General features: G+C 37.7%; 1 protein-coding gene across 1 annotated transcript in view; it reads left to right on the forward strand.

Annotated features, from left to right (window-relative positions):
- VPS13A (vacuolar protein sorting 13 homolog A) overlaps nucleotides 1-27,952 on the forward strand; it is a 269,575-nt gene that overhangs the window by 60,648 nt on the left and 180,975 nt on the right. The window contains exons 11-17 of the mRNA XM_052644629.1: nucleotides 5,669-5,796; nucleotides 5,976-6,082; nucleotides 7,595-7,766; nucleotides 8,266-8,328; nucleotides 9,575-9,704; nucleotides 10,942-11,036; nucleotides 11,393-11,535. Coding sequence (XP_052500589.1) covers nucleotides 5,669-5,796; nucleotides 5,976-6,082; nucleotides 7,595-7,766; nucleotides 8,266-8,328; nucleotides 9,575-9,704; nucleotides 10,942-11,036; nucleotides 11,393-11,535 — 838 coding nt within the window. The remainder of the gene's footprint in view (nucleotides 1-5,668; nucleotides 5,797-5,975; nucleotides 6,083-7,594; nucleotides 7,767-8,265; nucleotides 8,329-9,574; nucleotides 9,705-10,941; nucleotides 11,037-11,392; nucleotides 11,536-27,952) is intronic.

Genomic DNA, 27,952 nt, shown 5'->3' on the forward strand with positions numbered 1-27,952 from the left:
CCCAGCATCAGAGTCTTTTCCAATGAGTCAACTCTTCACCTGAGGTGGCCAAAGTATTGGAGTTTCAGCTTTAGCATCAATCCTTCCAAAGAACACCCAGGACTGGTCTCCTTTAGAATGGACTGGTTGGATCTCCTTGCAGTCCAAGGGACTCTCAAGAGTCTTCTCCAACACCACAGTTCAAAAGCATCACTTCTTCAGCGCTCAGCCTTCTTCACAATCCAACTCTCGCATCCATACATGACCACTGGAAAAACCATTCCCTTGACTAGACGGACCTTTGTTGGCAAAGTAATGTCACTGCTTTTGAATATGCTATCTAGGTTGGTCATAACTTTCCTTCCAAGGAGTAAGTGTCTTTTAATTTCATGGTTGCAGTCACCATCTGCAGTGATTTTGGAGCCCCCAAAAATAAAGTCTGACACTGTTTCCACTGTTTCCCCACCTATTTGCCATGAAGTGATGGGACCAGATGCCATGATCTGAGTTTTCTGAATGTTGAGCTTTAAGCCAACTTTTTCACTCTCCTCTTTCACTTTCATCAAGAGGCTTTTTAGTTTTTCTTCACTTTCTGCCATAAGGGTGGTGTCATCTGCATATCTGAGGTTATTGATATTTCTCCTGGCAGTCTGATTCCAGCTTGTGCTTCATCCAGCCCAGCATTTCTCATGATGTACTCTGCATAGAAGTTAAATAAGCAGGGTGACAATATACAGCCTTGATGTACTCCTTTTCCTATTTGGAACCAGTCTGTTGTTCCATGTCCAGTTCTAACTGTTGCTTCCTGACCTGCATACAGATTTCTCAAGAGGCCGGTCAGGTGGTCTGGTATTCCCTTTTCTTTCTGAATTTTGCACAGTTTATTGTGATCTACACAGTCAAAGGCTTTGGCATAGTCAATAAAGCAGAAATAGATGTTTTTCTGGAACTCTCTTGCTTTTTCCATGATCCAGCAGAAGTTGGCAATTTGATCTCTGGTTCCTTGCCTTTTCTAAAACCAGCTTGAACATCAGGAAGTTCATGGTTCACGTTTGCTGAAGCCTGCCTTGGAGAATTTTGAGCATTACTTTACTAGCATGTGAGATGAGTACAATTGTGCGGTAGTTTGAGCATTCTTTGGCATTGCCTTTCTTTGGGATTGGAATGAAAACTGACCTTTTCCAGTCCTGTGGCCACTGCTGAGTTTTCCAAATTTGCTGGCGTCTTGAGTGCAGCACTTTCACAGCATCATCTTTTAGGATTCAAAATAGCTCAACTGGAATTCCATCACCTCCACTAGCTTTGTTTGTAGTGATGCTTTTTAAGGCCCACTTGACTTCGCATTGCAGGATGTCTGGCTCTAGGTGAGTGATCATACCATCGTGGTTATCTGGGTTCTCTACTGACAAGCATTAATGTTATTCTGACTGGTAAAGAAAAAAAAAAATTTAAAGGACTGGCTAACAAAAAGTAAAGCAAACTCTAAAGAATGAGCCTGGAAGTCTGGGGTTCAGAGCAGGTAGGGAAGGGTAATCTGGAGGTTATAGCAATAAATTGATAAGTGACACAGTGGAGGGGAAAGGATGAATGAAAGATTTCTTTTTGTTTTGTTTTTTATATAATGGGAAAGATAGTACCTTGTTAATAGCTTGTTAATAGGCTAAGATTGGGATGATCCTTAGAACATGGAAAGTAACAGAGTGAAGTGTGATTATTTATGTGTTGATGTGAGTGAGAGAAGGTAGAATTGTGGTTTGCCACAGAGAGGAGCATGGTCAGTTTGTTTATACGATAGATTTCAGTTATAAGAGAGAAGTCCTGATGTTGGGTGCACAAATAAATATGATGATTGGAGTTAATGGGATTTATTTTTTCTTCTGAACTCTCTTATTTTTTAAAATTCAGTCATTAGAGGTTTTTGGAGGGAGGAGGGACTATGAAATCTCCATGTAGGTGACTGAGAGAAAGCTGGGAAGAGCAGTGTTAGCAAAGTGTGGTTCAGATTAGCAGCGTTAGTATCACTTGGAACCATGTTAGAAATATAAATTCTTGGGCCCATTCCAGACATGCTTAATCAGAGCCTCTGAGGGTGAGGCTCAGCAATCTGTCTTCAACAAGCTGTCCTGGTGATTCTGAGGAGTGCTACAGTTTGAGAACCACTGGGCCAGAGTAGGGGTTGGCTAACTTTCTTTTTGCAAAGGGCCATGTAGTAGACATACATTTTACATGTCATAAATATATAGTTTGTCACATGTTTTTCTGTTTCTTTTAAACAATACTTTAAAAGTGTAAAAATTATTTTTAGCTCACTTGCTAAAACAGGCTGTGATATGGATTTGGCATATCCTTGGACTGAAAGAATGTTGTGTGATCAGTCAGACACGTAAAGTGTCTACTTGAGATAATGTGAAGTCAAGTGGGCCTTAGAAAGCATCACTATGAACAAAGCTAGTGGAGGTGATAGAATTCCAGTTGAGCTCTTTCAAATCCAGAAAGATGATGCTGTGAAAGTGCTGCACTCAAGATGCCAGCAAATTTGGAAAACTCAGCAGTGGCCACAGGACTGGAAAAGGTCAGTTTCATTCCAATCCCAAAGAAAGGCAATGCCAAAGAATGCTCAAACTACTGCACAATTGCACTTATCTCACATGCTAGTAAAGTAATGCTCAAAATTCTCCAAGGCAGAGTTCAGCAAACGTGAACCATGAACTTCTGATGTTCAAGCTGGTTTGAGAAAAGGCAGAGGAACCAGAGATCAAATTGCCAACTTCTGCTGGATCATGGAAAAAGCAAGAGAGTTCCAGAAAAACATCTATTTCTGCTTTATTGACTATGCCAAAGCCTTTGACTGTGTAGATCACAATAAACTGTGCAAAATTCAGAAAGAAAAGGGAATACCAGACCACCTGACCGGCCTCTTGAGAAATCAGTATGCAGGTCAGGAAGCAACAGTTAGAACTGGACATGGAACAACAGACTGGTTCCAAATAGGAAAAGGAGTACATCAAGGCTGTATATTGTCACCCTGCTTATTTAACTTCTATGCAGAGTACATCATGAGAAATGCTGGGCTGGAAGAAACACAAGCTGGAATCAGATTGCTGGGAGAAATATCAATAACCTCAGATAAGTAGATGACACCACCCTTATGGCAGAAAGTGAAGAAAAACTAAAAAGCCTCTTGATGAAAGTGAAAGAGGAGAGTGAAAAAGTTGGCTTAAAGCTCAACATTCAGAAAACTCAGATCATGGCATCTGGTCCCATCACTTCATGGCAAATAGGTGGGGAAACAGTGGAAACAGTGTCAGACTTTATTTTTGGGGGCTCCAAAATCACTGCAGATGGTGACTGCAGCCATGAATTAAAAGACGCTCACTCCTTGGGAGAAAAGTTATGACCAACCTAGATAGCATATTCAAAAGCAGAAACATTACTTTGCCAACAGAGGTCCGTCTAGTCAAGGGAATGGTTTTTCCAGTGGTCATGTGTGGATGGGAGAGTTGGACTGTGAAGAAGGCTGAGCGCCTAAGAATTGATGCATTAGAACTGTGGTGTTGGAGAAGACTCTTGAGAGTCTCTTGGACTGCAAGGAGATCCAATCCAGCTCTGGGATTTCTTTGGAAGGAATGCTGCTAAAGCTGAAATTCCAGTACTTTGGCCACCTCATACAAAGACTTGACTCATTGGAGAAGACTTTGATGCTGGGAGGGATTGGGGGCAGGAGGAGAAGGGGACGACCGAGGATGAGATGGCTGGGTGGCGTCACTGACTCGATGGACATGAGTCTGAGTGAAGTCCGGGAGTGGTGATGGACAGGGAGGCCTGGCATGTTGGACACAACTGAGCGACTGAACTGAACTGAACTGAGATTTATGACATTAATGTGAGACCAATCAGTTTGATTTTGTTTTTTTCTCAGTCACACAATGGTAGTTCCCTTAAGCCTTGATGGTTTGGTATTGGATTACTCGACGTGGTATTAGTAGAATTGGATGTTTGAAACTGACTTTACTGAGAGGTTGAGGATACTGGAGTGATTAAGTGTAGTGGGTGAGGTGAGCACAAAAGAAGTTAAGGAACTGAGAGAGTATGGTACTGGAACAATCACTTGTATATTTAAATCACTCAGAAATTCTCGTTGTCAGGAGCCAGTCTGAGAAAGATGGGAGAGAGTGTAGCTCAGGGATGGATTATTACAACCAGAGAGGGTATAGTGGGTGGTATAGTTTTCTATGTAACAAAACTAAAGCTGGGGGAGAAGAATAGGTTTACTTTTCAAATACTGATACTATTGCTTTAACATATACTTTTTTAAGCTTTCTATTTTAATATTCTTCTACTTAGGTGCATGGAAGTTTTTCTCATTTGTAACTGTATAGTATTCTGTTGTATAGATGTGAAAGTGAAAGTGAAGTCACTCAGTCGGATCTGACTCTGCGGCCCCATGCACTGTAGCCTACCAGGCTCCTCGGTCCATGGAATTTTCCAGGCAAGAGTACTGGAGTGGGTTGCCATTTCGTTCTCCAGGGGATCTTCCCAACCCAGGGATCGAATCCGGGTCTCCCGCATTGCAGGCAGATTCTTTATCGTCTGAGCCACCAATTGTATAGATGTACCATAGCAAATTTAACTGGTCTCCTATTGATTAATATGTTTTTGTTCAATTCAAATTAAAAGTATTTTTAAATTCAGTGCTGTGCTTTAGGGATGGTTAAAACAAGAGGAATATATTATTTTTATATACACATTAACTTATAATTTAGTAGTTGATCTTTTTCTAGATTCTGCTATTACTAGTGTCCCTCTGCATTATTCTTATACTTTTTGGTGCTAAATATAAAGGATTAAAAGAAATCTTAAATTATGGATTGAGCCAAGAATGTTATCCTGGACAAATTCTCATCTTCTCTCTTCTCATTTTTCAAGTTAAAAGTGGGGAACAGATGGATACAGAGACAGTGGCCTGAAATCCAGGAATTACAGTTACATAATGAAAGTCAGAGAAGGCGATGGCACCCTACTCCAGTATTCTCGCCTGGAAAATACCATGGACGGAGGAGCCTGGTGGGCAGCAGTCCATGGGATCACTAAGAGTCCAACACGACTGAGCGACTTCACTTTCACTTTTCCCTTTCATGCATTGGAGAAGGAAATGGCAACCCACTCCAGTGTTCTTGCCTGGAGAATCCCAGGGACGGGGGAGCCTGATGGGCTGCCATCTATGGGGTCTCACAGAGTCAGACTCAACTGAAGCGACTTAGAAGCAGCAGCAGTGAAAGTCAGTGGTTAAATAAAATATTTTTCCCCTTAGCATTTCTGATGTGCATTCATTCCTTGAAACTATACTTTCATTAGAACTGTCTTGTTGGACTCTTTTGCCTTTTAGAGTGTGTTCCTGCTTCTTAGGGTTATTATTATTTTTTTTATTTTTGAGGAGGAGTTCAGTTAGCTTGCAAACACAATTGTACTTATTGTACTTGCGAAAGCAATATGGGTTATAGATAAAGGTAAAAGACTCCTTAAGACTAAGTGATAATTCATCCGATCAAGTTATAGCAGTATGGAAATCTGGAAACTGGAAAGGGTATAGAAGAAATGAAAATGAGCATTTTCAGCTCGATTCCTCTAGCACTTTGTGACTTGGAAAAAGAACTCAATATAATTTTTAAAAATTTGTGTTATTTTTCAGTATTTCGCCCCATATCTGCTAATGCCAAACTTCAGATGAATCGCAGATCGGATTTTGACTTTTCTGCCCCCAAAATAGACCTGGATGTTGAGTTACATGACATAACAGTTGAACTTAATAAACCACAGGTGATTTTTTAAAATGAAATTTTAAATTGTAGGTTATAGTTTGATAAAAGCAGAGCTAAGATTTTAAATGTTAAGATTCATAATGGTATATAATAAACATTACCTTAAATAAGTTAGTAATTTAATTTTTATCTTTGACAATTAAAAAATCTTAAAGATTTAATTTTTTCATTCTTCAGTATTTCAGTTTTATGGAACTTCTTGAATCGGTTGATATGATGACGCAAAATCTACCATACAGGAAATTCAAACCTGATGTACCTCTTCGTTACCATGCCAAAGAATGGTAATATGCTTTAAATTTTTAAAATTGAAGTATAATACCATAATGATTGGATATTTGTACATACTGAGAAAGGATCACCACAATAAGTCATTAACGTCCAATACTACACATAGTTAGCAAAGTATTTTTCTTGTTATAAGAACTTTTAATATCTGCTCTCTTAGCAACTTTCAAATATGCCATACAGTATTATTAGCTGTAGTCAACATGCTGTACATTATATGCCCATAACTTATTAATATTATAACTGGAAGTTTTTTGGACCCGCTTCCCCCATTTTGCCCATCCCCCACCCACTCCTTTTGTCTCTCACCAGTCTATTCTCTGTATCTATGAGCTCATTAAAAAAAAAAACAACTTTATATAAGTGAATGTACAGTAGTTGTCTTTCTCTCACTTATTTCGCTTGGCATAATGCCCATCATTGTTCATTCATATTGTAACAAATGCCAAGATTTTATTTCCATTTTTATGGCTAAATAACATTTGTGTGTGTGTGTGTGTGTTTGTATGTGTATACTTTATCCTTTCGTCCATCTATGGACAGTTGGTTGTTTCCATATCTTGGCTCTTGTAAGCAGTGCTGCAGTGAACATGCGGTTGCATATATCTTTTTGAGTTAGTGTTTTCATTTTCTTCACATAAATACCCAGAAGTGCAATTGCTCAGTGAAATTTTTTTTTAGCACATTGTTTATTGCCCAGGGAATTTTTGTAGATACTGTCTGTGGCATTAATATGTCTACAGTTGTATTAAAAAATGACAGCATAAAAGTGAATTTCTTAACTTTTAAGAATTTTAAGATACTCTCTTTAAAGGCTGATACAAGCTATATTATGATACTTGGCCTGAAGCACTTTAGTGGCTTTTGCTTATTACACTAGTAAAATTGACTTAATTATTATTAATCCTTTATTATTATAAAGGATTCTTTATAATGAATTTACAACTGGAAATACTAGCATTCTGTTCATTTACTGTATTTTTGGAATTACTGAAAAAACATATCCCAGTTTCTTTTTCAACCATGTCTTTTTTTAGTTTTCAAACTTTGATATCAGAGCACTCTACCTGTTATAAATCTGAAAAAGTTATGGGAGTCTGTAAAGTGCAACCCTTTTTTAAAATTCAGAAGTAGTCTTATTTTTTTAGTTATTAAGGTCTTAACCTAGTTTTTCAAAGTTGCAGTTACTTTTTCAATTGACTATTTTAATTACTATTCAGGTGGCTAAAGGGCTAGTTGCCAATTAATTCTTTAATAGTTTTTTGGTAGAACTGTGTTATAACAAAATTCTGTAATTTTGCTTATTTTCATTTAGGAAAAAGATAAGACTAAATATTATGTTCTTAATTAATTGCTAATAGGGTTGGTAAGAAGCAAGTGCTAGATAATATTTTCACAGTCTCTGTATTATGTATGTTGTTAGAACAGAAGTGATGTCAGTTATATTTCATACTGTTGGTTTGAGGGTGTTTTTAAGGGGAGAGTTTTTGTTTTTATTTTTTAACTAGGTGGGCTTATGCTATACGTGGCATTCTTGAAGTAAACATTCGCCCCCACTTACGGATGTGGTCCTGGAAGCATATTAGAGAACATAGGCAAAAAATGAAGCAATATAAAGAACTGTATAAAAAAAAGCTAACAAGTAAGAAGCCATCTGGTGAACTTCTCAACTCTTTGGAGGTTAGTATTATAAAAATTTATTGAATATTTTGTAATACTTAAGTCCTCAGTCTTTAGTGATTAACACTTCCTACTTATTTGTTCTAATTTTGATTGGTCATTCTCTGTCTCTTTTACTTAGACTTTTTCATACTCCTTAACTTCAGTTGGATGATAAAAACTCTGGTGATCATTTGGAATTTGAGATTCTTTTCAATCTGGAGAGATTTGGTTTTATGAAAACAGTAACTTGAAGCCTCACATTATTATGACATTTATAAACTTCAGAATCCTAGAAAGTATTTGCTACATTGATTCCAGTCTTCTCCATGTTGGTTTCAAAGCCAAATTTCCAAGCTGACATACACAAGCATTGCTTCTCAGAATTTAAGAAAAATATCATATTGATGGATGACTTGTTTTCAATTTCCTATATTTTCTTTAGTGTAGCAGTTTGATAGAGCATATATGAAAATTGTCTATATAAAGTTATGTAAACACATTTTATTTATATTTTTAGGAGTTGGAAAAGACTTTGGATGTATTTAATATAACTATAGTAAGACAACAGGCCGAAGTTGAGGTAATTCCAGATTGTCTTTCAATCAGTAAAATAAATCTATAATTTATATAGAATTTATTGGTATTGTGCTGTATTATACTATTTCCTAAAAGGGGTTCAAATTTGCTTATTTGTATTATAAGAATAATGGCAGAAAGTGAAGAGGAACTAAAGAACTTCTTGATGAGGGTGAAAGAGAGTGAAAAAGCTGGCTTGAAAGTCAGCATTCAAAAGACTAAAACCATGGCATCCAGTCCCATCACTTCATGGCAAATAGACAGGGAAAAAGTGGAAACTGTGGCAAATTTTATTTTCTTTGGCTCCAAAATCACCAGTGATGTTGACTGCAGCTACAAAATTAAAAGACACTTGCACTTTGGAAGAAAAGCTATGACAAACCTAGACAGCGTATTAAAAACCAGAGACATTAAGTTCTGCTGACAAATGTTCATACAGTCAGAGCTATGGTTTTCCCAGTAGTCATGTATGGATGTGAGAGTTGGACCGTAAAGAAGACTGAGCACCAGATAATTGATGCTTTCACAATGTGGTGCTGGAAAAGACTCTTGAAAGAGTCCCTTGGAGAGCAAGGAGCTCAAACCAGTCAATCCTAAAGGAAATCAACCCTGAATATTCATTGGAAAGACTGATGCTAAAACTCCAATACTTGGGCCACCTGATGTGGAGAGCCAACTCATTGGAAAACACCCTGATTGATGCTGGGAAAGACTGAGAGCTGGAGGAGAAAGGGGACGAGAAAGGATGAGATGTTTGGATGGCATCACTGACTCAGTGAACAAGAATTTGAGCAAACTCTAGGGTATAGTGAAGGACAGACAGGGAAGGCTGGCACGCTGCAGTGTATGGGGTCACAGAGTCGGACATAGTATCTGAACAAAAATACCATATTACAAGAAAATTTGATGTATTCTTTTGCCACATCTATTTAAACCATCTATTTGCCACATCTATTCAAGACAGTTTCAGTGGGGGAAAAAATTCTTTCTCAGTGATTGGGCTTAAAGGTGAAAAGCCAATTCCCGCCCCCAACACCCGCCATTATTATTGCTTGTAAGACCATGTGCTAAGTACCAGATAATTCTAAATTCTGATATTTGGCCAATGTTACAGTTACTATATTTTATTGTCAGTATGATTGTTGTTTATACTTATCCACTAAAGCAGATAAGTTTTGGAAATATCCTGTTTCTTTGAATTGCTAAATAAAGGATAATTTGTCATTTATTTGAAAATTAATTTATTTTAGGTCAAGAAAGCTGGATACAGGATTTTCAGAGAAGGAGCAGAAGAGTCAGAGGGTAATAAAGGATGGTTTAGCTGGATGTGGAATTGGTCAGAATCGCACAGTAAACAACAACTAGATATTAAACCTGGAAGTACGTCCATTTCATTTTACAGTAGTGCAGTTAATCATCAAGCTGTGGTAGTGTAGCTAACCATCAGGGCTTCCTTGGTGGCTCAGAGGTTAAAGGGTTGCGTGGAATGCGGGAGACCCAGGTTTGATCCCTGGGTCCGCAAGATCCCCTGGAGAAGGAAATGGCAAACCACTCCAGTACTCTTGCCTGGAGAATCCCATGGAGGGAGAATCCCATGGAGGGAGGAGCCAAGTGTTCTCTTTCGTTAAGTAGACATTGAAAGTATATATACATATGATAAGTAATTCTTACTATAAGTAAAATTACTAATAAAATTTTAAATGTATGTCAAAAATCAAAAAATTTTTAATATCTTACTAATGCTTTCAGAAGAGCATTATGTCTAGAAGACTTAGTAACTGCGTATAGCACAGTTATAAATAAAAGTTTCAAAAGAGTATGCTCCTGCTGCTGCTAAGTCGCTTCAGTCGTGTCCGACTCTGTGTGACCCCATAGATGGCAGCCCACCAGGCTCCCCTGTCCCTGGGATTCTCCAGGCAAGAACACTGGAGTGGGTTGCCATTTCCTTCTCCAATGCATGAAAGGGAAAAGTGAAAGTGAAGTCGCTCAGTCGTGTTGGACTCTTAGTGATCCCATGGACTGCAGCCCACCAGGCTCCTCCATCCATGGGATTTTCCAGGCAAGAGTACTGGAGTGGGGTGCCATTGCCTTCTCCAGGTCATAAGAGTATAAACCACTGTAAATTTTCATTGAGATTATTTCTTGGAAAGATATTTACTTTCCAACCAAATGCTTAACATCATAACTTTGGAGGCTTAGGGGCTTAGGTTTATATCCTGGATATATCATTTATTAGCAATATGACCCTGGCAAATTTAAGCTCTCTAAAACTCAATTTTACCGACTTTAAAATGGGTAGGCATGATATTAATACTTCGTATTTTGTATGCCACTTATGTTGACTAGCATAATGCCATTAAGTACCTAATACGGGTAGCTATTTTGTGTGCTTAATACAAACATTTAGGAATTTATATTGCTAAATTGATATATTTAGTCATTTATATTTTTAAAAAATAAACCTTAAATTGCCAATGCCATCTTGGCATTCGTGAATATAATTTCTTAAAGGTATTATAGAAAAGAGTAAAATTTACATTATTAAAAGCAGCTAAATTTGGATTTGGTTTTATCTTGTTACCAGTTAATAACATAAAACATTCTTTATGATTTGTAGGTCTTGAAGAAATATTGACACCTAAAGAAAAAAGTTTGCTGTATGAAGCAATTGGCTATAGTGAAACAGCAGTCGATCCAACCTTACCAAAAACAGTAAAAATGTTTTGTTGCCTTATACCTGAGTATTTATTGATAGATTTGCCTAATTTTAATCCTTTCAGAAATACATGTTACTGACTTGTTCTGTGATCTTACTTTGAGTCTGTAAATATTGCATTTATTTGAGTTTCCATAGTAGGAATAAAATTTTTAGTGTTATGTGGCTGTAAAAAATTTTTTATGTTATGTTTAATTTTAGTTTATGTTTTGTTTTAGTGTTATGTGGTGATCCTTAAATATGTAAAGGTTGTTTTTGATGTATTTTTCTGATTTTTGGAAAGAGTAAATTGTATAAATAGGAGTATTATAGACATATAATTTTTTTCCTTTTCTTCCTCTTTATATTCTAGTTTGAAGCAATGAAGTTTTTTGTTCACTTGAAAAGTATGTCTATCATTCTAAGAGAACAACAACAAAAACCTGAACTGCTAGATATTGTAGTGGAAGAATTTAGTACTTTGATTGTGCAAAGACCAGGAGCACAAGCAGTTAAGTAAGTATTTATTTTCTTTTATATATAAGAAAAAAATTCATTGTAAGGCTGAAATGTAGATTAGAGTCATATGGTATTTTTTAAAGAATACTTTGGTTTAATTTATTCTTTTGTATTTTTAGGAACATGGTGTTTTTCATTAATATATATATTTTGTGATTATTAAAATAGCACATCTTTAATAGAAAACTTTATGCAGAGGAAACATGAAGGACATTAAAGAATAATACAGAAATGTCAGCAATCACACTATTCAAGAAGAAATAGCATTACCAATTTTGTTTTTATCTAGGAATGTCTTTATTTTACCTCCTGTTTTAAAATTGCTTTATTGAGTTATAATTCATGTACTATACAATTCATCCATTAAATTGTATAATTTACTTTTTGTCACACTGTAATGAATATAAAATTCACATTGGTTTATTCAGCATTGTACAATAATTATCGTTACCTAATTTCAGAACATTTTAACACCCCAAAAAGGAAATGCTAATACCCATTAGCAGTCATTCCCCATTGCTCCTTCTTTCCAGTGTAAAATTGGTAAAAGCTAATTTATTTTCTGTTTCTAAGAATTTGTTTGTTTAGGGTATTTCATATTAATTGAATCATATAATACATGGTCTTTTCTGTCAAGCTTCTTTTACTTAGCATGATATTTTCAAGGTTCATCCATGGTATAGCATGAATTGGTACTTCCTCTTTTATTGCCTAATGTTTCATTATATGAATGTACCACATTTTGTTTGCCTTTTCATCAGATGATGGATATTTGGTTTGTATCCACTTTTGGCTGTTATGAATAATGCTGCTGTGAATATTAACGAGCAATATTAACGAGCAACCCACTCCAGCGTTCTTGCCTGGAGAATCCCAGGGACGGGGCCGCCTGGTGGGCTGGGCTGCCAACTATGGGGTCGCACAGAGTCGGACACGACTGAAGTGACTTAGCAGAATGAATGTAAAGTGGTGTCTCATTGTACCACTTTTGACTTGCACTTCCCTGATGGCTAATGATGTTGAGCATCTTTTCATGTGTATTGGCTGTTTCTGTATAGTTATTTTTAGAACTATTAAATTCTTTTGCCCATTTTTTCTCTTTTATTTTTTAAAAAACGTACATTGAAGTATAGTTGATTTACAATGTTGTGTTCATTTCTGCTGTACAGCAAAGTGACTCAGCTGTCAGTTCAGTTCAGTCGCTCAGTCATGTCTGACTCTTTGCGTCCCCATGAATCGCAGCACACCAGGCCTCCCTGTCCATTACCAATGACATTATATATATATATATATATATATATATATATTCTTTCTCATATTCTTTTCTATTGTGGTTTGTCATAGTATACTATATATAGTTACCTGTGCCATACAGTAGGGTCCTCTTTTTTATCCATTCTCTATGTAATAGTTTGCATCTAATCCTAAACTCCCAATCCACCTCTCCCCCCTCAACAACTGCAAGTTTGAGTCTATTTCTGTTTCGTAGACAAGTTCGTCTGTGTCATATTTTAGATTCCACATGTGTGATATCATATGGTACTTGTCTTTTCCTGAGTTACCTCTTTTAGCATGATAATCTTTAGGTCCATCCATGTTGACATCTGGCATATGACATTGTTTTTTATGTCTGAGTAGTATTCCATCATATTCCATCGTATATATGTACCACATCTTCTTTATCCAGTCATCTGTTTGATAGGTTTTTTCCATGTCTTGGCTGTTGTTAAGTAGTGTATTGAACATTGAGGTATGTGTATCTTTTCAAATTACAGCTTTTTCTGGATGTATGCCCAGGAGTGGGATTGCAGGATCATATGGCAACTCCACTTTTAGTTTTTCGAGGAATCTCCATCTTGTTTTCCATAGTGGCTGTCCAGTCTACATTCCCACCAACACTGTAGGAGGACTCTGTTTTCTCCACATACTTTTCAGCATTAGTTATTTGTAGATTTTCAGTGATGGCCGCTCTGACCAGTGTGAGGTGGTACCTTATTGTAGTTTGGATTTGTGTTTCTCTAATAATTAGTGTTGTTACACATTGCTTCATGTGCTATTGGTCATCTGTATGTCTGTTTTTGGAGAAATGTGTATTTAGATCTTCTGCCCATTTTTTTTTAAAATTTTTATTTTTACTTTATTTTACTTTACAATACTGTATTGGTTTTGCCATACATTGACATGAATCTGCCACAGGTGTACATGAGTTCCCAGTCAATGTCTATTTAGATCTTCTGCCCATTTTTTGATTGGATTTTTATGTTCTTGGTATTACTGAGTTGTATTAGCTGTTGTATAGTTTGGAAATGAAGCCCTTGTCATTCACATCTTTGGAAATGTTTTCTCCCAGTCCTAGTTATCTTCTTGCTCTTATATGGTTTCCTTTGCTGTACAAAAGCTTCTAAATTTGATTAGGTCCCATTTGTGTATTTTACTTTTATTTGTATTGCCTTGGGAGATTGACCTAAGAAAACATTGGTATGTTTTATATAAGAGAATGTTTTGCCTATATCTCTTCTAGGACTGTAATGGTGTCATATCTTATGTTTAAGTCTGTAAGTCACTTTGAGTTTATTTTTGTGCATGGTGTGGGAGTATGTTCTAACTTCATTGATTTACATGCCAGTGTCCAACTTTCCCAATACCACTTGCCAAAGATGTTCCTTTTATTCTTTGTGGTCAGAATAGTTACTTGAGATAATTTCTTTACTCTTAAATTTGTTGAATCTTATTTTGTATCCTAGTATGTGGTCAGTCCTAGAGAATCTTCCACGTGCACTTGAAAAAAATGTGTCTTTGGATGTAAAGTCCTGAAAATATCAATTAAAAATCTAACTGTTCTATCATTTAGGATCTCTATTGCCTTATTGATTTCCTGTCTCAAAGATCTTTCGATTAATGTGAGTGGGGTGTTAAAATCTCCTACTATTACTGTATTCCCATCAATTTCTCCCTTTATGTCTGTTAGTATTTATGTGTTTGGGTGCTCCTGTGTTAGGTGCATGTATGTTGATGAGTGTAAAATCATCTTCTATTGATGCTTTTATCATTTTAGTATCCTTCTATGGCATTTGTTTTAAAGTTTATTTTGTCTAATAGAAGTATTGTGACCCCACTTTCTTGTCATTTTCATTGCATGGAATGTCTTTTCCATCCTTTCACTTTTGATCTGTGTGGGTCTTTTGCCCTAAGGTAGGTCTCTTGGAAGTAGCATATTGTAGGCTGTTTGTTTTATTCAATCTGCCACTCTTTTGTTGGAGCATTTAGGCCATTGACGTTTAAGGTAATTATTGATAGACATGTATTTATGTCATACTGTGTGGATCACAATAAACTGGAAAATTCTGAAAGAGGTGGGAATACCAGACCACCTGACCTGTCTCTTGAGAAACCTATATGCAGGTCAGGAAGCAACAGTTAGAACTGGACATGGAACAACAGACTGGTTCCAAATCGGAAAAGGAGTACGTCAAGGCTGTATATTGTCACCCTGCTTATTTAACTTCTATGCAGAGTACATCATGAGAAACGCTGGGCTGGAAGAAACACAAGCTAGAATCAATATTGCTAGGAGAAATCTCAATAACCTCAGATATGCAGATGACACCACCCTTATGGCAGAAAACGAAGAGGAACTAAAAAGCCTCTTGATGAAAGTGAAAGAGGAGAGTGAAAAAGTAGGCTTAAAGTTCAGCATTCAGAAAACGAAGATCATGGCATCTGATCTCATCACTTCATGGGAAATAGATGGGAAACAGTGGCTGACTTTATTTTTTGGGCTCCAGAATCACAGCAGATGGTGATTGTAGCCATGAAAAAAGATGCTTACTCCTTGGAAGGAAAGTTATGACCAACCTAGACAGCATATTAAAAAGCAGAGACATTCTTTTGTCAACAGAGGTCCCTCTACTCAAGGCTGTGGTTTTTCCAGTGACCATGTATGAATGTGAGAGTTGGGCTATAGAGAAAGCTGAGCGCCGAAGAATTGATGCTTTTGAACTGTGGTGTTGGAGAAGACTCCTGAGAGTCCCTTGGACTGCAAGGAGATCCAACCAGTCCATCCTAAAGGAGACTAGTCCTAGGTGTTCATTGGAAGGACTGATGCTAAAGCTGAACTCCAGAACTTTGGCCACCTCGTGTGAAGAGTTGACTCCTTGGAAAAGACCCTGATGCTGGGAAAGATTGAGGGCAGGAGGAGAAGGGGACAACACAGGATGAGATGGTTGGATGGTATCACCGACTCTATGGACATGGGTTTGGGTGGACTCTGGGAGTTGGTGATGGACAGGGAGGCCTGGTGTGCTGCAGTTCATGGGGTCACAAAGAGTTGGACTCGACTGAGCAACTGAACTGAACTGAATTGAAACCTTGTTTCCTGTTGATGCTATATTTCTTCTTCTTTTGGCCACACCAGGTGACCTCTGGGATCTTAGGTCCCTCACCACAGATCAAACCCCAGTCCTTGGCAGTACTGGAGAGTGCACAGTTCTAGCAATTGGACCACCAGGGAATCCTCCCATTTTTCTCTTTTGTGGTTTGATGATTTCCTTTTATGTTTATGTTTTCTTATTTTTGGTTTTAGTCAATCTGTTGGGTGCATTTGATTTGAGATTGCCTTGTTTTTCAAATATGTTAACTGTTTCTTATATCTACTTGCTTTAGACTGATAGTTGTATATGTTAAAACACATTCTAAAAAAAGAAAAAAAAAGAATCTATCTTTTCTTGCTCTTCTTCCCCACATTTTATGTTTTTGATTTCCTTTTTTTTTAAAAAAACATCTTTATGTTTATCCTTTTACTGTTCCATTGGGGTTATCATTGTTTTCATGAAATTGTTTTGTTTTGTTTTGTTTTTTACATAAAAAATGCACTAGCTTATTTAAGTGATTTACTTTACAGTTGTGATTTTCTCTTTCCCCTACATTCTTATTTAGAAAAGATTTTCCATGTTTCTTTTAAGGTAGGTTTAGTGTTGTATTCTCTTTATTTTTAAGAGAGAAATTCTTTTTCTCTCTTATTCTAACCTTGCTGGTCAGAGTATTCTAGGTTGCATATTTTTCCCTTTTGGGATTTTGAATGTATCTTGCCATTCCCTTCTGGCCAACAACATTTCTGTAGAAAAATCAGCTGATAGTCTTACGGGGATTCCCTTGTAGTTAACTTTTTGTTTTTCTCTTGCTACTTTTAGAATCCTCTCTTTAACTTTTGCAATTTTTATTATAATACGTCTTGGTATAGTTCTGTTTGGGTGTATCTTGTTTGGGACTCTCTGTGCTTCCTGTACCTGGATTTTTGTTTTCTTCTTTATGTTTGGAAAGTTTTCAGCCCAATAATTTCTTGAAATACTTGTTCAATCCCCTTGTCTCTTTCTTCCCCTTCTGAAAACCCTATTATGTATAGATTGTATATTATCCCAAAGGTCTCTTATATTTTAATTTTTTTTCATTTGGCTTTCACCTGATGTTCTGATTGGGTGATTTACGTTATTCTGTCTGCCAGATCGCTTATTCTTCTTAATTATTCATTTTGCTGTTCATTGCCTTTAGCTCATTGCCTTTAGCTGGGAAAGATTGAGGGCAGGAGGAGAAGGGGATGACAGAGGATGAGATGGTTGGATGGCATCACTGACTCTATGGACATGGGTTTGGGTGGACTCTGGGAGTTGGTAATGGACAGGGAGGCCTGGTGTGCTGCAGTTCATGGGGTCACAAAGAGTTGGATACGACTGATGCTAAAGCTGAAGCTCCAATACCTTGGTCACCTCATGGGAAGAGCTGACTCATTGGAAAAGACTCTGATGCTGGGAGGGATTGGGGGCAGGAGGAGAAGGGGACAACAGAGGATGAGATGGCTGGCAGGCATCACCAACTCGATGGACGTGAGTTCGAGTCAACTCCGGGAGTTGGTGATGCACAGAGAGGCCTGGTGTGCTGCAATTCATGGGGTTGCAAAGAGTCGGAAATGACTGAGTGACTGAACTGAACTGAATCCCTTTATGAGGGCTCTGCCCTAATGACCACCCAGAGGCCCTACATCTAAATAGCGTCACATCAGGCATTAGAATTTCAGCAAATCAATTTTGAGGCCCTAGACATTCATAACATAGCACCTTTTAGTCCTCTGGCTCCAGTGGGACACACCTGAAATATGGCCCATTGTCCCTGTAATTTCTGCTTTGCTAGGGAATGGGGATGATGGACAGTTAAGCAGAGATGCAATGGCTACCTTTCTGAAATTCAGCTGTCTTTTACTTAACTTTTCCCTGATTGCTCTAAGTTTTTTTTTTTTTAATTAAATTCCAAACTTGCAAAAAAGTTGATTTTAGGAGTTTTTGCTAGGTTAATGTTTATTTCAGTGGGAAAAACTGATTATTTGAGCACCATTTCCTGCCACTTTCAGTGACAGTACTTGTACATTAACTTTTTTTTGAAGCCTTCATTATTTTAGAGCAGTTTGAGGTTTACAACAAAATTGAGAGGGAGGTGTAGACATTTCTCATATAAATCTTGTTCCTGGTCATAAATACCGCGATATCAACTCTACTTAACAGAATGGCACATTTTTACTAAAACTGAACATACGCTGGCATAGTTACCCAAAGTCCATAGTTTACATCAGGATTCACTCTTGTTTTATATTCTATGGTACGAACAAGTACGGAATGACAAGTATCTAGTATTACAGTATCACACATAGTATTTTCACTGTTCTAAAAATCCTGTTTTGTGTATTTATTGCTTACCTACCCTCCCAACCACAGTTTTACTGTGTTCATAGTTTTGCCCTTTGTGGAATGTCCAATAGCTGAAATACAATGTGTAGTCTCTTCATATTGACTTCTTTCTCTTAGTGATATGCATTTACGCTTTCTGTATGTCTTCATGAGTTGATAACCCATGGTTTTTTTTGTCTGGATGTACCACAGTTCATCCATTCACCTACTGAAGGACATCTTGATTGCATCTACATTTTGACAGTATGAATAAAAGTGCTATAAACAGCTGTGTACAGGTTTTCATCGCCTTTGGGTAAACAAGAAGGAGCTGATTGCTGGTTCACACTGGTAACAATGGGCTTCCCAGGTGGTACTAGTAAAGAACCCGCCTGCCAGTGCGGGAGACCCAGGATCAATCCCTGAGTTAGGGAGAGTCCCTGGAGGAGGGTCTGGCAATTTACTCCACTCCAGTATTCTTGCCTAGAGAATCCCATGGATAGAGGACCCTCACAGGCTACAGCCCCTAGCATTGCAAGGAGTCAGACACGACTAAAGCAACTTAACACACACACCTACATGATAACAATATGCTTAATTGTGTAAGAAACCACCAAACTTTTTCCACAGTTACTATACCATTTTGAATTCCTAAGAGCATCGTATGATTGTTCCTATTGCTTCACCTGTATCTTTGTTATTACTTGGTACTGTCATATGCCAGGTTTTGGCTGTTGTAATAAGTATGTAGTGGTATGTCAGTATTATTTGAATTTGTGTTTCTGCAAATGACATGATGTAGAGCATCTTTTCATAAACTTTTTGTCAATCTTATTTGGTGAGTGTCTGTTAAGTTCTTTAGCCCATTTTTTAAATTGTGTACGTTTTGAATAGGTCCTAATCAGATGTGTTGTTTTCAAATGTTTTTTCTTCCTCTGTACATTGCTGTTTTTTCTTCCTCTTAAATTGCTGTTTGTTGTTCAGTCACTTAAGATGTGTCCAACTCTTTGTGATCCCATGAACTGCAGCACGCCTACCCTACTATGTTCTGAAGTTTGCCACACTCATGTCCATTTAGTCGGTGATGCCATCTAACCACCTCATCCTCTGTCACCTCCTCTCCTGCCCTCAATCTTTCCAGTATCAGGGTCTTTACAGTGAGTCGTCTCCTCACATCAGGTGGTCAAAATATTGGAGCTTCAACTTCAGCATCAGTCCTTCCAAAGAGTATTCATTGATTTTCTTTAGGATTGACTGGTTTGATCTCCTTGCTGTCCACAAGACTCTCAAGACTCCAGCACCGCAATTCCAAAGCATCTATTCTTTGGCACTCAGCCTTCATTATGGATGAACACTCATATCTCTACATGACTACTGGAAAAACTGTAACTTTGACTACATGGACCTTTGTTGACAAAGTGATGTGTGCTTTTTAATACACTGTCTAGGTTTGTCATAGCTTTCCTTCCAAGGAGCAGGCATCTTTTAATTCCATGGCTGCAATCACTGTCTGCAGTGATTTTGGGGATGAAGAAAGTAAAATCTGCCACTGTTTCAATTTTTTCCCCATCTATTTGCCATGAAGTGATGGGACTGGATGCCATGATCTTTGTTTTTTATGTGTTGAGTTTTATTTATTTTTTTAATTATTTTTTTATTGAAGGATAATTTCTTTATAGAATTTTGTTGTTTTCTGTCAAACCTCAACATGAATCAGCCATAGGTATAAATATATCAACTCCCTTTTGAACATTCCTCCCATCTCCCTCCCCATCCCACCCCTCTAGGTTGATACAGAGCCCCTGTTTGAGTTTCCTGAGCCATATAGCAAATTCCCATTGACTGTCTGTTTTACATATGGCAATTAAGTTTCCATGTTAGTATTTCCATACATCTCACCCTCTCCTCCCTGTGCTCATGTCCATAAGTCTATTCTCTATATCTGTTTCTCCATTGCTGCCCTGTGAATCAATTCTTCAGTACCAGTTTCCTAGATCCCATATATATGCATTAGAATGCGATATTTATCTTTCTCTTTCTGACTTACTTCACTCTGTATAATGGGTTCTAGGTTCATCCACCTCATTAGAACTGACTCAAATATATTCCTTTTTATGGCTGAGTGGTATTCCATTGTATATATGTACCACACCTTCTTTATCCATTCATCTGTCAATGAACATATAGGTTGCTTCCATGTTCTAGCTATTGTAAATCGTGCTGCAATGAACAGTGGGATACATGTGTCTTTTTCAGTTTTGGTTTCCTCAGGATATATGCCTAGGAGTGGGATTGCTGGGTCATATGGTGGTTTTATTCCCATTATTTAAACGAATCTCCATGCTGTCTTCCATAGTGGCTGTATCCATTTCCATTGCCACCAACAGTGCGAGAGCATTCCCTTTTCTTTACACCTTCTCCAGCATTTATTGTTTGTAGACTTTTAGATGGCCATGATGACCGGGAGTTGGTGATGGACAGAGGCCTGGCGTGCTGCAATTCATGGGGTTGCAAAGGGTCAAACATGACTGAGCGACTGAACTGAACTGATTCTGACCAGTGTGAAGTGATATCTCATAGTGGTTTAGATTTGCATTTCTCAAAAGCAGAGACATTACTTTGCGGACTAAGGTCCATGTAGTCAAGGCTATGGTTTTTCCTGTGGTCATGTATGGATGTGAGAGTTGGACTGTGAAGAAAGCTGAGTGCCGAAGAATTGATGCGTTTGAACTGTGGTGTTGGAGAAGACTCTTGAGAGTCCCTGGGACTGCAAGGAGATCCAACCAGTCCATTCTGAAGGAGATCAACCCTGGGATTTCTTTGGAAGGAATGATGCTAAAGCTGAAGCTCCAGTACTTTGGCCACCTCATGCGAAGAGTTGACTCATTGGAAAAGACTCTGATGCTGGGAGGGATTGGGGGCAGGAGGAGAAGGGGACGACCGAGGATGAGATGGCTGGATGGCATCACTGACTCGATGGACGTGAGTCTAGGTGAACTCCAGGAGTTGGTGATGGACAGGGAGGCCTGGCATGCTGCGATTCATGCGGTTGCAAAGAGTCGGCCACGACTGAGTGACTGAACTGAACTGAACTGAATAATGAGCAGTGTTCAGCATCTTTTCATGTGTTTGTTAGCCATTTGTATGTCTTCCTTGGAGAAAAGTCTGTTTAGGTCTTTCTCCTGCTTTTTGATTGGGTTGTTTGTTTTTCTGGCATTGAGTTGTATGAGCTGCTTGTATTTTTGGAAATTAATCCTTTGTCAGTTGATTCATTTGCTATCATTTTCTCCCGTTCTGATGGTTGTCTTTTCATCTTGCTTATAGTTTCCTTAGGTGTGCAAAAGCTTTTAAGTTTAATCAGGTCCCATTTGTTTACTTTTGCTTTTATTTCCACTATTCTAAGAGGTGATTCATAGTGGATCTTTCTTTGATTTATGTCATTGAGGGTTCAGCCTATGTTTTTGCTCTAAGAGTTTTAATGTTTCTGATCTTATGTTTAGGTCTTTAATCCATTTTGAGTTTGTCTCTGTGAATGGTGTTAGGAAGTGTTCTAACTTCATTCTTTTATAGGTAGCTGTCCAGTTTTCCCAGCACCATAGATTGAAAAGTCTGTCTTTGCCACATTGTATATTCTTGCCTCCTTTGTCAAAAATAAGGTACCCATAGGTGCATGGGTTTATTTCTGGGCTTTTTATCTTGTTCCTGCCTCCTTTGTCAAAAATAAGGTACCCATAGGTGCATGGGTTTATTTCTGGGCTTTCTATCTTGTTCCATTGGTCTGTATTTCTGCTTTTGTGCCAGTACCATACTGTCTTGATGACTGTACTTGTAGTATAACCTGAAGTCGGGAAGGTTAATTTCCTCCAGCTCCATTCTTCTTTCTTAGGACTACTTTGGCTATTCGGGATCTTTTGTGTTTCCATATGAATTGTGAAATTTTTGTTCTAGTTCTGTGAAAAAACTTCATTGGTAGTTTGATAGGGATTGCATTGAATCTGTAGATTGCGTTTGGTAGTATAGTCATTTTCACATATTGATTCTTCCTACTCAGGAACATGGAATATCTCTCCATTTGTTTATGTCGTCTTTGATTTCTTTCATTAGTGTCTTGTAATTTTCTGTTTACAGTTCTTTTGTCTCCTTAGGTAAGTTTATTCCTAGATATTTAATTCTTTGTGTTGCAGTGGTGAATGGGATTGATTCTTTAATTTCTTTCTGATTTTTCATTGTTAGATATAGAAATGCAAATGATTTCTGTGTGTTGATTTTGTATCCTGCGACTTTGCTGATTTCACTGATTAGCTCTAGTAATTTTCTGATACTGTCTTTTGGGTTTTCTATGTACAGTATCACTGGGGTTCCCTGGTGGCGCAGAGGTTAAAGTATCTGCCTGCAATGTGGGAGACATGGGTTCGATCCCTGGGTTCAGAAGATCCCCTGGAGAAGGAAATGGCAACCCACTCCAGTATTCTTGCCTGGAGAATCTCATGGTCGGAGGAGCCTGGTGGGCTATAGTCCACGGAGTCACAAAGAGTCAGACATGACTGAGAGACTTCACTCGCTCACTCACTCATGTACGGTATCATGTCGTCTGCAAACAGTGAGAGCTTTACTTCTTCTTTTCCAATCTGGATTCGTTTTATTTGTTTTTCTTTGATTGCTATAGCTAGGACTTCCAGAACTATGTTGAATAATAGTGATGAAAGTGGACAACCTTGTCTTGTTCTTGATCTTAGGGGGAATTCTTTCAGTTTTCACCACTGAGAATGATGTTTGCTGTATGCTTATCATATATGGCCTTTACTGTGTTGAGGCAGGTTCCTTTTATGCCCATTTTTTGAAGAGTTTTCATCATAAATCGGTGCTGAATTTTGTCAAAGACTTTTTCGGCATCTATTATGATCATGTGGTTTTTATCTTTCAATTTGTTAATAATGGTGTATCACATTGATGGTTTTGCATACATGGGAGAATCCTTGCATTCCTGGAATAAACCCAACTTGATCATGGTGTATGAGGTTTTTGATGTGTTGCTGAATTCTGTTTGCTAAGATTTTGTTGAGGATTTTTGCATCTATGTTCATCAGTGATATTGGCCTATAGTTTTCTTTTTTTTTGTACTGTCTTTGATTTTGGTATCAGGGTGATGGTGGCCTCATAGAATCAGTTTGGAAGTGTTCTTCCTCTGCAATTTTTTGAAAGAGTTTTAGAAGGATAGGCATTAGCTCTTCTCTAAATGTTTGATGGAATTCTCCTGTGAAGCCATCTGGTCCTGGGCTTTTGTTTTTTGGTAGATTTTTGATCACAACTTCAACTTCAGTGCTTGTAATTAGGTTGTTCATAATTTGTATTTCTTCCTGGTTCAGTCTTGGAAGATTGAACTTTTCTTAGAATCTGTGCATTTGTTCCAGGTTATCTATTTTATTGCCATATAGTTGTTCATAATAGTCTCTTATAGTTCTTTGTAATTCTGCATTGTCTGTTGTAACCCTCTCTGTTTTCATTTCTTATTTTGTTTATTTGATTCTTCTGTCTTTTTTTCTTACTGAGTCTGGCTAAAGGTTTGTGAATTTTGTTTATCTTCTCAAAGAACCAGCTTTTAGTTTTATTAACCTTTACTGTTATTTCTTTCATTTCTTTTTTATTTATTTTTGCTTGGATCTTTATGATTTCTTTCCTTCTACTAATTTTTGGGTTTTTTTTTTTTCCTTTTCCAGCTGTTTAGGTGTAAAGTTAGGTTGCCTGTTTGTTTTTCTTTTTTGTTTCTTGAGATAGGATTGTATTGCTACAAACTTCCCTCCTAGAAAACCTTTTGCTGCATACCATAGATTTTGCATTGTCGTGTTTTCATTGTCATTTGTTTCTAGAAATTTTTTGATTTCTCTTTTGGTTTCTTCAGTAACCTGTTGGTTATTTAGAAACGTGTTGTTTAATCTCCATGTGTTTGTGTTTCTTACAGTTTTTTCCTTGTAATTGATATCTAAACTCAAAGTGTTGTGGTTGGAGAAAATGCTTGATACGGTTTCAGTTTTCTTAAGTTTACTGAAGTTTGATTTGTGACCCAGGATATGGTCTATCATGAAGAATGTTCCATGTGCAATTGAGAAGGTTTGAACCTGAATGTGAAGTCGCTCAGTTGTATACGACTCTTTGCGACCCCGTGAACTATAGCCCACCAGGCTCCTCCGTCCATGGGATTTTCCAGGCAATAGTACTGGAGTGGATTGCCATTTCCTTCTCCAAGGGATCTTCCCAACCCAGGGATCGAACCCCGGTCTCCCGCATCATAGACATACGCTTTACCATCTGAGCCACCAAGGAAGTCAATCTTGAGAAGATGTATTCTTCTGCATTTGGATGGAATGTCCTGAAGATATCAATGAGACCCATCTCATCTAATGTATCATTTAAGACTTGTGTTTCCTTATTAATTTTCTGTTTGGATGATCTGTCCATTGGTGTGAGTGGGGTGTTAAAGTCTCCTACTGTTACTGTGCTACTGTCAATTTCTCCTTTTATGTCTGTTAGTGTTTGTCTTATGTATTGAGGTGCTCCTATGTTGGGTGCATAGATATTTACAATTGTTACGTCTTTCTCTTGGATTGATCCCTTGATCATTATTTAGTGTCCTTCCTTATCTCTTATAATCTTTAAGGTCTATTTTGTCTGATACGAGGATTGCTACTCCAGCTTTCTTTTGCTTCCCATTTGTATGGAGTATATTTTTCCATCCTCTCACTTTCCATCGTATGTGTCTTTAGGTCTGAAGTGGGTTTCTTGTAGACAGCATATACAAGGGTCTTGTTTTTGTTTCCATTCAGCCAGTGTGTGTCTTTCGGTTGGAGCACTTAATCCATTTACATTTAAACTAATTATTGATATATATATTCCTGTTGCCATTTTCTTAATTGTTTGGGGTTGATTTTGTAGATCTTTTTCTTTTCTTGTATTTCTTGACCATAAGTCCCTTTAACATTTGCTGTAAAGCTGGTTTGGTGGTACTGAATTCTCTTAACTTTTGCTTGTCTGAAAAGCTTTTTATTTCTCCATCAATTTTGAATGAGATCCTTGCTGGGTAATCTTGGTTGTAGATTTTTTCCCTTTCAGTACTTTAAATATATCCTGCTATTTCCTTTTGGCCTGCAGAGTTTCTGCTGAAAGATCAGCTGTTATGCGTATGGGGTTTCCCTTGTGTGTTACTTGTTGCTTCTCCCTTGCTGCTTTTAATAGTCTTTCTTGGTGTTTAGCCTTTGTTAGTTTGATTAGTATGTGTGGTCACAAAGAGTCGGACACGACTGAGCGACTGAACTGAACTGAACTGACATGTTTCTCCTTGGGTTATCCTGTGTGGGACTCTGTGCCTCTAGGACTTAATTGACTATTCCTTTTCAATGTTAGGGAAATTTTCGACTCTAATCTCTTCAAAAATTTTCTCATACCCTTTCTTTTTCTCTTCTTCTGGGACCCCTATAATTTGAATGTTGGTGCATTTTATATTGTCCCAGATGTCTCTGATGCTATCCTCAGTGCTTTTCATTCTTTTCCCTTTATTTTGCTCTTTAGAAGTTATTTCCACCATTTTATCTTCCAATTCACTGATTTGTTCTTCTGCTTTAGATATTCTGCTATTGATTCCTTATAGAGTACTTTAAATTTCAGTAATTCTGTTTTTTGTCTCTATGTTTAGTCTTCAGTTCTTCTCGGTCTTTGTTAGTTGATTCTTGCATTTTCTCCATTTTGTTTTCAAGGTCTATGATAATCTTTAGTATCATTATTCTGAATTCTTTTTCAGGTGTTTGCCTGTTTTCTCTTCATTTATTTGGACTTCGTTTCTAGTTTGCTCCTTCATTTGTGTAGTATTTCTTTGCCTTTCATTATTTTTTAAATTTTGTGTTTGAGGTCTCCTTTTCCCAGGCTTCATGGTTAAATTCTTTCTTCCTTTTGATTTCTGCCCTCCTAAGATTGGTGCAGTGGTTTGTGTAAGCTTCCTATAGGCTGAGATTTGTGCTGAGTGTTTGTTTCATTTCCCTCTGATGGGCAAGGCTGAGTGAGGTGATAATCCTGTCTGCTGATGATTGGTTTTGTATTTTTGTTTTTTGTTGTTGTTTAGATGAGGTGTACTGCACAGGGTACTACCTGGTAATGCCAGGTCTTGTATTCAAGTGGTTTCCTTTGTGTGAGGTCTCACTATTTGATCCTCCCTAGGGTTAGTCTCTGATAGTTTAGGGTCTTGGGGTTATTGCTCCCACTCCAAAGGCTCAGGGCTTGATATATTCTCCACAGCACGCAGAGTACCTGTCCTTGGAGATGAAGACAAGGATGGGAAGGAGATTTTCCATGTGAATGTGTCACCTGGGCCACTCATCAGCCTTGCTTTGGTCTGCCTTCTGCTCTTGCTGTCCCAGTAAACAGTTCTTCTGTGGAGGCCAAATTTCAAATGCAAATCCAGTCACAGTCACCTGCTGTGCACTCTCCATCTTCTTTCCTGTGAAGCTGTATACTCATAAGGCATTTGATCACTGTATAATCATTGTATAATCATAAGGCATTTGATTTAAGTCATACCTGAATGAGCTAGTGGTTTTCCTTACTTTCTTCAATTTAAGTCTGAATTTTCAATAAGGCACTCATGATCTGAGCCATAGTCAGCTCCTGGTCTTGTTTTAGCTGACTCGAAAGAGCTTTTGCATCTTCAGCTGCAAACAATACAATCAACCTGATTTGGAAATTGACCATCTGGTAATGTTCATGTGTAAAGTTGTCTCTTGCTTTGTTGGTAAAGAATGTTTTCTTGGACCAGTGCATTCTCTTTGCAAAAGTTTATTAGCCTTTTCCCTGCTTCATTTTGTACTCCATGGTCAAACTTGCTTGTTACTTGCAGGTATCTTTTGACTTCCTCCTTTTGCATTCCATTCGTCTGTGATGAAATGGACATCTTTTTGGAGTGTTAGTTCTAGAAGGTCTTGTAGATCTTGATAGAACCATTCAAATTCACTTTCTTCAGTATTAGTGGTTGGGGCATAGACTTGGATTACTGTGATATTGAATGGTTTGCTTTGGAAACAAACCAAGAGCATTCCCAAGTACTGCATTTCAGACTCTCATTGACTTTGAGGGCTATTGCAATCCTTCTAAGGGATTCTTGCCCACAGTAGTTGATATAATGGTCATCTGAATTAAATTCTCTCATTTTGGTCTATTTTAGTTGACTGGTTCCTAAAATGTCGATGTTCAGTCATCTCCTGTTTGACCACTCCTCGCCTGAGGAGGAGATAATTCTCCAGTTTTTACTGTTAGAACTTGGTCAAATTCCTGGAGGTATATATCAAATTATTTGGGGCCTCCCAATGGCTGGCTACCTCTAGAGTTTTTAACTCTCAGTTATCTACACTAACATCTCCAGCAATTCATCAGTTACAGTTTAGATTTTCCAGCCTTGGTTCTGGTGTCCATGGTGTCTTCCTTTTGCAGGTCTCTGCTCTGGTAAGTTGTGACTAACTGTCTATCTCTCCAGTCTTAGGGGCAGCAGTTTACCCTGTGTCCTCCCCTCTTACATATCCAGGAAGAGTTTTTGGTTTTTCAGTTCTTCAACTTTTTACTTGTTAGTATGGATTGGTAACTTAAAAAGTCCTTTCATAGGGAACCAGAAACCCCAAACCCTTCAAAACTTCTTAATCTAGAAATTAAAATGTGAATAGAAT

This window comes from Budorcas taxicolor, chromosome 8, assembly GCF_023091745.1.
Source record: "Budorcas taxicolor isolate Tak-1 chromosome 8, Takin1.1, whole genome shotgun sequence".
NCBI classification, from domain to species: Eukaryota; Metazoa; Chordata; class Mammalia; order Artiodactyla; family Bovidae; genus Budorcas; species Budorcas taxicolor.